Genomic DNA, 12655 nt, shown 5'->3' on the forward strand with positions numbered 1-12655 from the left:
AAAAGAATGAAATCTTGCATTTGCAACGTGAATGGAGCTAGAATGTATTATGTTAAGTAAAATAAGTTAGAGAAAGACAAATACTATGTGATTTCACTTACATGTGGAATTTAAGAAAACAGATTAACATAGAAGAAGGGAGAAAAAAGAGGAAAGGAAACCATAGAGACTCCTTTTTTAAAAAAAAAAAAGATTTTATTTATGTATTTATGAGAGACACAGAGTGAGAGAGAGGCGGAGACACAGGCAGAGGGAGAAGCAGACTCCATGTAGGGATCCCGATGTGGAACTCAATCCTGGGCCTCCAGGATCACGCCCTGGCAGGTACTAAACCACTGAGCCACCCAGGGATCCCCCAACCATAGAGATTCTTAATGATGGAGAACAAACTGAAGGTCCTGGAGGGGAAGAGGGCAGAGGAATTGCCTAAATGGGTGATGGGTATTAAGGAGGACATTTTTTGTGATGAGCACTGGGTGTCATACGTAAGTGATGAATCACTAAATTCTACTCCAGAAACCAGTATTACCCTATATCTTAACTAACTAGAATTTAAATAAAAACTTGAAACAAACAAAAATATACATTTTCATTAACATATACCAAGAAAGAAATTAAAATTGTGAAAGATCCACAACTTTGCTTTACCTCCTAATTTTGTCTGACTCCTTGTTTAACTAGCCTGCACTCGGGATCCCTGGGTGGCGCAGCGGTTTGGCGCCTGCCTTTGGCCCAGGGCGCGATCCTGGAGACCTGGGATCGAATCCCACGTCAGGCTCCCGGTGCATGGAGCCTGCTTCTCCCTCTGCCTGTGTCTCTGCCCCTCTCTCTCTCTCTCTCTGACTATCATGAATAAATAAATAAAATCTTAAAAAAAAAAAAAAAAAAAAAATAACTAGCCTGCACTCATTAACAAGTTCTGGCATTCCATTCAAGGTAAACATCTGACTGACTTCTCATTGTTTAAGGGCTGGTTATCATTTTAACTCTTCATAGTCCACCACAGAAATTCCTGATGATCAAAATAATGAGAACAAAAATGTTCTGATTTGGGAGAGGTAGCCTTTTTTTTTTTCACCCCTTAACGCAGATCTCAGCTAATTGTTATTAGGAAATATTAAACGTGATAGAGATTTAAAGGATGTTCTTATACTTCACAACTATACGAATATGGTGATATATTTGGGAAAAGTAGTGTGTTTTAAACTCAGCCAGACATCTGAGGTAAAAAAAGACCCTTGACAAAGGTCTATTAATTACTCTCGCCCTATTATTACTATTTTTTTTTTTGCTCTTCTGCCCCAGGACTCTCTGATTTATAAACAGCTTTTCATATTCACAAAGTGGCTCATGAATCACCCTAGCCCGACAGAAATGAATAAAAATGAGCCCATTTACACAACATTTGGTATGTAGCTAATTACCTGAAAACAACTGCTTGGGATTGCGCTGAGAAGAGTGTCATTAACATTCAGCATAAGAGTACAAAACAGAGGAAGAAGAGAAAGTAGAAACCTGGAAGCAAAAATAAAAAATAAAAACATGAGAGTACCCATGAGAATGCTGTTTATTCAGTGTGGGTTTTTTAAAGCATAACCAAAGAGTAACTAATGATGTCATCCATATCTTGTCACCCAAGATATCTATATAACAGAATGTTGAATATCCATTCAAAATGTGCTCATGGAGACTATTGATGACTTACGAAAATTCTTACCTTCAAGGTTAGCCAGAAAGCAACAAATGAAATTGTTGAATGCAGTGTAATTTCACTTTGCTAAACAATATACTTAGAAGAAAGGAAATTAATGAGATTATGGTAATGAGATTATGGGTCATTTGTATTCTCTGAACTATAATTTTCTGTATTTCCCAGATGTTTTATTACAGCCATGCATTAAGCTTACAGTGTATTTGTATCAGTAATCCTACATGTTTTTATTTATTTATTTATAAGCATATAGTTTAAAAATAATAATAGCTAGAGTTATTGTGTGAGCGTGTATGTGCATATAACAACTCTCTTCCCTTTCCCTGTTCCACACTGCATCCACTTCCATAACACCTCTGTTCTTGGAACATCACAAACACAGGTTAAGGCATCTTTTGTCCAAATTGCCACTGATGAAATAAGTGTAGGATTGAACTCTATTCCTTCTGACTGGTTTTTTCATGCTTTCTTGATAAGATAAACATTTCTCTGATGTAAGATAATTGCATTTCTAGAAAAATGGAAAAGATGGCTTACCTATCAAACAATTGTATCATCTCACTCATATGTTGGATTTAAGAAACAAAACAGAGAATTATAGGGGACGGGAGGGAAAAATAAAACAAGACAAAATCAGAGATGATAAACCATAAGAGATTCTTAATCATAGGAAACAAACAGGGTTGCTGGAGGGGAGAGGGTTGGGAAAATGGGAACTGGGTGATGGACAGTAAGGAGGATGGGTTAATGAGCACAGGATATCATATAAGACTAATGAATCACTGACCTCTACCTCTGAAACTAATAGTACACTATATGTTAATTAATTAAATTTTAATTTTAAAAAAAGAAAAAATATATTCTATTAAATAGTATAATTTTGCTCCGCAGAGAGTTTGTGCCTACAGAATTAGAGCTCATAGGAAAATCTCAAACATATGTACATAATTTGTTCATTGATTTGAGTTTTCATTGTTACTTGCAAAAGTGCTCTCCTCATATGTATATGTGTGTACTTGTGGGGTGGGGGGAGAGACTGGATTTTAATCTATTTATAGGCCAGGACTTCCTGGATTGTATTTTGTCAGCAATGAGAGTCATACTGCCCTTAAACATCAAATATACATGATTTGCAATTAGAGTGACTTAATTAAGGTCAGTGGCCATACATCATACACCTTAAGAAATGAGTACTACAGCAACATGATTCCCAGACATTCCAAAGTCTCATGGGACCATAGTTTCTAACTAATGGCCTACTATAGTGTTCTGACCTAACCCTCAAAATGTCAATAAATTGGATTATAATGTAAGCCATTTGAAAAGTCTTTGAAAGAAGACAGATGAATGTTATGCTGTCATGAACCTCTACTTCTGGAAAGTCTGGGTTCAGAAAAGCAGTCAGTTAATGCTTTTACTTTTAGCTGGCTCTACTCTATTGTACTTTCATTGCTATCAACCAATAATAATGTTTTCACACCCTCAGAATGAATGACTTGGGTGTGAAAGTTAAAAACAAGATTCAAAAAACACTTCAGTCTTGAAGCTCTCAACTCATTCAGTTTTGCAATCTTTGGCACCTTTGATTCTGTGGAAGATTTAGAATATCAGCCTGCTTCAGCCACAGTGTGAGCACATTTCCATATGGACGTGTTAATCAATTATGGAGGTGACTAACCACTACTGAGCAATTACATTTGGCAAAGAGAACAAATGGAAACATGGGTAGCAGTCATTCTTAGAGGTGTTCATTGTTGCTTCTCACCCAGAAGACAGAAGAGCTGAACGGAACTTTGCTCTGGGACATCTCTTTTTATTGATGACCCTGGGAATTCTTGCTCAGCAATTTTTTTCTCACAAATTGCTCAAGATACTTTACTTACTTAGCCATAAGTATTTCAAAATCTAGAAATGCCAAACCCTTAAGTTAGCAGAGACTGATACTCAATTGCATACATTTCTATAGGCCACAACATAAAGTTATGAATTCCTATGTGCGTAGAAGTCTCTAGTAAAGCATCAATGATTCCTCCTTTCTTGAGGTAGGAGACCCTTGTGGGTCCCTGGTGACAATATTTATATGAGTGCAGCTTTCCTTCCAGCTCTTTACTAAATAATTTTGGAAAAGTTGGCACCTAATCCAAGTTGAGCCAATGAAATATTCTTGACAATTTGAAATTTGGAATAGATAGAGCTCAAAAAGGAAGTTATTTCACTAATGTCAGTATTCCTCAGAGCAAGTCAGGCACTTTTCACAGCTCAAGTTCCTAAAGCTGCCTTGATTCTTTCCGTTTTTGAGGTATAATGATCTCTGTGCTGAGATTATTTAACTTTCATTGGTTTTATAATGGGACTTGAGGCAGAAGTAAACTTGTCCAGGTGATAGGAGTTGACAAATCATCAGACCATAGGCAAGCCTCTGGTGTGATGTATAGTTTCCCAAGGTGATTATCCATTAGATATTATATCTGTTGATTGCTAAACGGATTGATCATAACAAATAGCAAATTCAGTAAATTCAGTTATGCTTTACAAAAGTTGTGGGGTTTTTTTTATCACTCACAACTCTAGGACCCATACCCATGAAACATTTGTTATTCATTTATAGACAATGCTTTATTGGCTTTCCAAATTGCCTTGTAAAAATTCCAGAGCCTCACAACATGTGAATCTGTGGTTCAACAACAAAAGATTTCAATGTATGTCCTTATTCTGACATGATGTGTTTCACTTACTTGATGACACATGTCTGAAAATGAGGTCAATTAAGTGAGATATGCTGACCAATAGGGCTCAAGTGATGCTCTTAAGTATCCCTAAAGCTCTTCAATAGTTCCACAAATATTTGATTTTTAAATATTGTAATTATTTTAAGCTGTAATAAGAAGCATGCACACTCTAATGCGTCCTATGCCACATTTTAATGCATTCAAGACCATTATAGCATTAACTTTTGCTACCAGATTAATTTATTCAGAGCATGAAGTAACAAGTAAAGCTTCCCTTTAATCCAAGATTAAATACCTAGTAGAGTCACCACCTACGGATGTGGATGTGTCTGAACCATTTGCAAAGATGTGATTGACTACAGAGGAGGTTCCTTCATCACCTGGGAGTTATCCCCTGACAATTCAAGGTAGCCCATGGCCAGTCATGTAAGATTTTAGAAGTGTTTCCTTCTTTATTAGGATTTTTTGATACTATAAAAATAAAATACAGCACAAAAAAATTGGTGCTGAGAGAAATTTAAGACCATAATTCTCAATGTAATCCTTGCTTTCAAATTTCTGTGCTCATTAAAATAGATGTCAACATTTGAATTTATAAGGTAATTTTATATTAACAAAATATGGCTTTCATTTTGTTTGTATTTTATATATTGAGGTTCTCTAGAAGATTTAACTTTATTAAAATTATTCTCAGAGGAAAAATATTTGAAAACCACCATTGCAGCAGAGTTACTCAACTTTGGCACTACTGACACTTTGGAATAGATAATTCTTTATTGTTAGGTGCTATTCTGGACATTGTAGGGAGTTTAGCAGCATCCCTGGCCTCTACGAACTGGATGCCAGTACCAAGCCTCTGCTCTCAGTCTGATGATCAAATATATGTCTCCAGATATTGCCAAATGTTCCCTGTGGGGAAAAATTATCCCTGGTTGAGAATTACTGGCTAAGTCATTGGATCATAGGGCTGGCCCCACTATTAATTTCTAGGTATTGTTCACATTTTTAATTCATAAGCAGCTATTAAACAAGGAATATAGTAAAGTAGATAGGTGATTTTTAAAGCATTTTAAATATTCATTGTGTTGTCTTATTGAGGGTGTTTGAGATACTATGCAGGTCATAAAAATAATGTGGAATTGTATTTTCAGACAACAAAAATATTCATGATATATTATGAAGGGAAAAATCAATTCATATGATAATGGGAGCAGGAAGCAATAAGGAATCTAGTAAAATACTTTAATGTGCTAAATTCTAGAATATAATTAGTCTTCTTTTTTTGAAAAATACTTTGCAGAAATTTTTAAATTGAATTTTAAAACTCCTTTTGCTCTTTTCTAATGCTCAAGTAAATCTAATTAAGTTGACCAACATCCTAAGAAAGGCTTCAAAGGGAATGTACAAATATTAACCTTGGTAAACTTTCTCTCTCTTTTTTTTAAATTTTGGTTTGAGGATCTATTTATTTATGGGAAAGAAAGAATGTGTGTGCAAGTGCAGGGAAGGGCAGAGGGAGAGGGAGGGAGAAACTCCATCAAATTCCCCGCTGAGCACAGAGCCTCCAAGATCATGACCTGAGCTGAAATCAATAGAAAGCCACTCAACCAACTGAGCCACCCAAGTGCCCCTAAACTTTCAATTTTTGTAAGGAAAGCCAGCGAGAAATTAGAAACAGTGAGTGTTTTTTCTAATAATGTTTTTAAGGGAATGTGACCATTAGCTTAACACAAATGACCAAAACAATAAGTCATCTTAGTAGCCACAAAAAAAAAACATAGATTTGAGAAATACTTTGTCAAATTTAAATACACTTCTGACAGGAGTGTAAACTGGCCCAACCTCCATAAAGGGTAAAGTGACAAAATACTAAGTGTACATACCATTTTTTCTAACAATTACCTTTCTGAAAATAGCAACAGATATAGTAATATATAGACATAATAGAGTATATCGGTATATTCAGAGCATCTTCTTCTGTAAAAGTAAAAAGGAAATAGGAAATAGTGTAAATGCCCACTGAAGTATGATTGGAAAAATAAGTTAAGATTTTTCCATACAGCTGAGCCTGCTCTAGTAAATTTTTTTAAGACAGCTTATTATTCACTGACACAGAATCGAATCCAAAATGCATTGTTAATGAAAACAAGCAAGGTTCAGAACAGGAGACATGATAGGTTGCTATCTTAAGAAGTTTCCCCCTAAGAAGACATATCTGTGTCCTTTTGCATAGAATATTTATGGAAAAGGTCCAGTGTTGTAGCTCTTGGTGATTAAGGTAGAAAGGAAACATTGCTAAATTTGAATCTTTTGAGTTCTTTACATTATGATTACACATTAATTACTTCGTGGAGAAGGATCATGTAAATTTTTTTTAAAGAAGTATTTTGTTTGTCAATTCCAAAATGATGCCAAATGCCTGTAAGCATGGACTAGCCATGGGAATTTAAGTTACTCTCAGACTCCACATTCTAAGAAACTTGTACAGGCAAGAGAAAATGGAGGTAAAATGGAAACCCCAGTAGGATATCTAGAGTCAAGGTCCTGGGATTTGCATAAATAAATAACCTCAGTGGAGAGCAGAAGCTGGCAAATATGGTGTGAATACAAATCCTAGGATCATGTTTCTCTACTGGTTATATGCTACCTGCTGACTTAGGTAGATGAGGGTCTCAGAGATGAATCTGAGAAATCTCTCTAATAGTGGGGAATATGAAGCCCCAAATGTCATAGAGGAGGGGTTTTAGTGTTCTTGTCATTTTTGTATTATTTTTTGTATCATTAGGTTATAGCAGGAGAGGGAGATAGTTTTAATGCATCGTGTTGACCTTCTTTCTCCTACACATAAGGCCAGACGTGCTGTAGATAATGTCACAGACATTGCTAGATGCTAGTAAATATAAGAACCATGGGGATGGTGACAGCTGTAACACAACCATCTTTGTGGAACACCAAGTAGAGGACGCCAGGTTAGTTTTGGACACGTTCTCACCTTTACTCCTCATAGCCATCCTTTGTAGTAGCTGTTTTGATTGATGAGGAGACATAGGTTTATGGAGATAAATAAACTAGACCAAGCTCACACACCTAGTGAGTAGCAAAGGAACACTTTAACTTAATCTGCTCACCTTCAAAAACTTTAATCACAAAATTTTGCTGCCAACCGGTAAAACATGGTTTGGGCCTGGGAAGCCTGGAAATGAAAGTCATGATCCTTACGAAGCTGTCTTTTCTCTCTCTCATCCCGACAGGATCACAACCACAGCTGCATGTATGATGGATCTACGTAGATATCCTCTGGATGAACAGAACTGCACTCTGGAGATTGAAAGTTGTGAGTTACTTGGGCAGGGGAATGAGAAAGAGGGATGTTTGCTTGACTCCATTAAATTCAACCGTGCGCAGAGTGATTGGTACTGGGGATACTTTTAGCTATACCACCTTGCCAGCTTTTCAAGAGATTCACAGTCCAGTGACATTTTCTCTCATATTGGTGCTCAAGGGTCATTTCTATGCAGTTATATTTTTAAACGATTAGAGAAAAACTCACTTATTTTAGCTGGACAATTTATGAACTCATGCTTTCTCCTTAGAATGGAGTTTCCCTCCAAGGCTTTCTAATACCCAGTTGCATTAATAAGAGAGGAAAAACATTTTAATGTGAAAAGACCTTGTGAGGTTGTTTTTGGTTCTATAGACTGTGCACCTGAATGACTGTAAATTGCTGTCTTCTAGAAAACAACTATTTTAGAATCTTGTGCACATTTGTCTTTCTTCATGGGAAGAACGGAATGATAAATGGTATTCATGAGGCTTGTGCTTTGGGCCAAAGAGTTGATGTTTTTCAAATCTAGTGACTGATTTTTGTTTGCCTTCTTGGGTTGTTTTTCATTGATTGCTTTTTTAACAATTAAAATATTTGAGTCATTAATATTTAATCTGATTGACTATCATTGTTTCTCAGGCATCAACATGCAGGTAGTTGAGCCCGTTTATTGTGAACACCAGGTCTAGGCAATTTCCTGGTTTTCAGGGGACACAGAAGAGTGCCAGTAGGCAATTCAGAGCATTATAATACTGCTTACTGTAATGTGAGAAATACCTAGATATTTATTTAGATAATCTAAAATAGTTCTAGATCTAAACTTCAAATGGCAAAGGAAAATTTCAGGTGACCCTATAGTATAATTAAAGAATAAATGTATTCACAGGTAAATGATTATTAAGCAATTACATTAATTTTCTAGTTTTACTACATATAGGCATGGAAATAGAGATGTTTATGTAGGTAAAGCTGTATATTTAGTCATACACATTGATCTACTCCTACTAGAACTTGGAATGAACAAGATCATTCATGAGCTATTCTTTAATTAATATTCTAATTTTAAAATATGTCATATAAATAAATTGGCTGAAAGATCCTAATACAAGAAAGTATTGATGGTGACTTTTGGTTTAAATGCCAGTGACAACCAATTCAAATCACAGAAATGCAATGTGAACCCAACTATTTATTAATGGCTAATGACGTTTAATAAATAAGACTGAACTTCAGCTTTTAGAACTGACATGGCATTAATTACTCATTTATACAGGTTGACCTCTCTTCCATTGATTCTACTGATTATTACCTTCACTTCTGTACCAGTCAGCATTAGGATATGACAACCTCTTGAAATTCCAAGATTTTCTGGTTTATACCATTCACTTAAAGAAGTAATGAATTTTGACAAGTACTTGAATTGTTTCTGTGTTGTAAATTTCAAGTCCTGAAATTAACAGCATTTTCTCACAAAATGTATATCTTATTTTATAATCCATAACAAGTTTTTCTGTTTTCATAGGCTTATATTTTTCTTAAAGAGGGGGAGTTTCTTGGTTCGTGCTTAGAAAAGAGTTGACTTTTAAGTCCATTTATCATATCATACGAAGACCCAAACAACAACTGCAAATGAGGCAGAAATCAAAAACAACTTTTGTGGGGCAGGGATGGGGGAAGCCCAAGCAACCTGATAGTCCAAAGTTATCATAAAATATGATGTCGGGCAATAGGTGGGGTGACCCAAGCATATCATAATCATTGAGACAACTGAGTTAGATGGAATAAGTTGTCTGGACAGATGGATAAGGCATAGTAACTAGGACCCTAAAATCAGTAATATGTAGGAATGCAGGCAGGTGGTGACCATCATCAAAGAGATCTGATAGCAGTTCACAGAAATCTAGTCCCTAAAGATATTTACCTAACGTAAAGCAAAAACTCAGGCATGGAGAATTTATGCTATGTAGAGTCTATGAAGGCAGGAACCTGGGAGAAGGGGAGGAAGAAATGGAACTGTCTTCTATTTGCCAAACAAAAGCTAGACATTAATATAACACCTCTGTAACATAAGTGTTTCTAACAACACTGGAGAGAGTATGTACCTGAGGATCAGAGAAGTAAAATAACTTACCCAGGACCACAGGACAAGGATAGTGGTAAAGTGGGAATTCAAACCCAAACAATATACTTTCCATCACAGAATCCTGTACTCCGTAGGTGAGCAAGGAAGCAGAACATCAATGATTAGAAGTGTAACACCAATTGGAACCACTTTCAGCGAGGTTGAGGTTGCTGAATCAACCAAAGAGTGGTTTGTATTTCCTGAAATTATCCCTGATAAAAGTTAGAATAGATCTCAGAAGCTGAAGCAGAATTTTGCTTGTCAGTCAAAGGTCAAATGATTGCAACTATGGAGGGAGAGGATAGTTTGTGGATGAAGGAAAGCAAGTAGTCCTTGATTCCATTGATGTTAACCTAAAATTTTTTTTAAAGCCTCAAATGATGACACTGCTTAGCTTAATATTTTACTTAAAGTGTATTCCTTTTTAATTAGCCACTGCAAAGAGATTTTAAATCTTAAGAGTAATAACTTCCAAGTAACTAAGTAACGTATGGCAATAATACAGAGTTTGAGCTCTGCTTGTTTTTACCTATGTACATAATTGATATGTTGCTAAGTAGCAATAAATAATGAATCTGTCAGTCATCTATTTTTTAACTCTTCATGAAGAGACCTGTGTTGCATTATTTGCTGAAGCACCTCTCTCTGAACTGAGTTTGTGAAGACTGTAACTGAACTTTAAAGCGATCACAAATGAGAAGCTCTAGTATTAGTTGGGACATAAAAATGATAAAGTAGACATTCCGCCAATGTAAGAACTGCACCAATCACACTTTTGTGGCCAATAGAGTGGAAACTTTACCTACCCTACAAAATTTACTGGCTTATGTTCTCTTCTATCACCATCCCAAGGATGGGGAGATGTTTTCCTTGGTTAGATCCTTTGAGACAAATTAAAGATGTTTTGCTTTACTTTAATGTTATCTCGTCAAGTAAAATTGGAAAAGCCATACAGCCTTGTAAAATTGAAATTTTACTTGAACTTGGAGCACATTAATAGCTTCTTGGCCCTGGGATGCTATAAAATGAGTTAATGGCACATAGAAAATTCAATCAAGGAATTTAGTATTAAGAGGATTTGGAATTTGAAATCAATAAAGCTATCATGTGAAGGCTTGATAGCTGCAAGCTTCATAGAGATGTAGAAGGGGCCTGGGGTGGGGGGTGCCTGGGGAGCGCCCCGGGGGCTCATTTGGTTAAGCATTTGCCATTGGCTCAGGTCATGATCCCAGGGTCCTGGGATGGGATGGAGTGCTTTATCAGGCTCACTGGGAAGCCAGGAGTCTGCTTCTCCCTCTGCCCCTCCTCCAACTTGTTCTCTCTTGCTCACTCACTCACTCGCTCATTCTGTCAAATAAATAAATAAAGTCTTTAAAAACAACAACAACAACAAAAACAAAAGCACTTGGGATACAGTCATAGAGGATTCAGGTGCCTTTTCCCATTCCCTGCAGCAACAATTGAGGAAAATCTCGATCCTAATCTTAACTTCTCAGTATCAGCAGATAGTGTCACCTCTCACTATATCCCAAAAAGGTAGAAACCATTTGATGCCTGGAATCTCCGAGTGGTCTCATCGGTCTTCTTCTAGACTCCCTTATATCTTCACCATGCTGAGTTAGCCTCCTATATTTCAAAGGAAGAGGTATTTTATTCCTTGAATGGATTCCTGACCCCTGTGTTCAGGATTCCAACTCTTCTTACCTCTGGGAATTGATTTTCTCAAGTTCACACACATCTCTACCCTGCTCTCCTAGAGCCTCTGCTTCACCCAGTCTACTACTCCCTTCACAGCCTGAAAACTAGACAATAACTCTTCTCATCATGAACACCTCTACTATATGCACACATCTCTCTTTAGGCTTTTCCTAATCTTTCTGCATTCTTTTTCTCCAAATCACTTGAAAGATTGGTCTATATCTCTTGTCTATTATCTCAACTTCTTCTTAATCCCCATAATTTAGAACCTGCCTACCCATCTCCTACCTCCACTGACAGTGTTCTCAGAAAGATTACAAAGGACCTTTCTTTATAGAGCGTCTTTATTTTAATAATCCCCAAATTTATAATTCCAGCTCAGATCTCTTCGAAGCCCCAGACTGATACATAGCACTCTTCTTGGCATATCTATCCTGATGTTTCAAAAACATATTTAATTTAATTTGCTCAAAACTTAACTATCAATTTTTCTCTCCCAAATGAGCTTCCTTTCTAGTCTCTTAATCTCATCCAGGATTAATGGTTAACATTTCCCACACATTCCTCCCATTCCATCTATTGTCAAGTACCATCCATTCTACTTACAAGATATTTATCAAACCTTTCCACCGCTGCCAGCCTTACTGCGACCAAACCACCATTACTTCTTACCTGAATCATTATAGCCACCTTTTTATTGGTCTTCGTGCTTTCACTCCTCACTCTCTCCAAACCATTCTATTCCCAGCAGCTAGAGTGATCTTTGCAAGATGTAAATTGAATTGTATTCCTTCTATGCTCTAGAAATATCCAAAGATGTCCCATTGCTCCAAGAAAACTCTCTTATATATCTTAATATATAAGAATATTATATTTCTTAATATAACCTTCAAGCTCCTGTGTGACCGGCTCTCCCTTGATATCTCCATGCTTATCTATAGCCATCTTTCCCTTATTTACTACACTAAATTCTGATGCCACAGATTCTTTGTTTCTTGCAGACTAAACTTTCTTCTATCTCATTACCTTTATCATCTTGTTCCTTCTGGCTGAAATACTTTTCCCCATTA

At 36.4% G+C, this 12655-nt stretch overlaps 1 protein-coding gene across 1 annotated transcript in view; it reads left to right on the forward strand.

Annotated features, from left to right (window-relative positions):
- The window catches only part of GABRB1 (gamma-aminobutyric acid type A receptor subunit beta1), a 367752-nt gene that overhangs the window by 249534 nt on the left and 105563 nt on the right, over positions 1-12655 (forward strand). The window contains exon 5 of the mRNA XM_041727238.1: positions 7692-7774. Coding sequence (XP_041583172.1) covers positions 7692-7774 — 83 coding nt within the window. The remainder of the gene's footprint in view (positions 1-7691; positions 7775-12655) is intronic.

The sequence above is a fragment of the Vulpes lagopus genome, chromosome 12, assembly GCF_018345385.1.
Source record: "Vulpes lagopus strain Blue_001 chromosome 12, ASM1834538v1, whole genome shotgun sequence".
In the NCBI taxonomy this organism is placed as follows: domain Eukaryota; kingdom Metazoa; phylum Chordata; class Mammalia; order Carnivora; family Canidae; genus Vulpes; species Vulpes lagopus.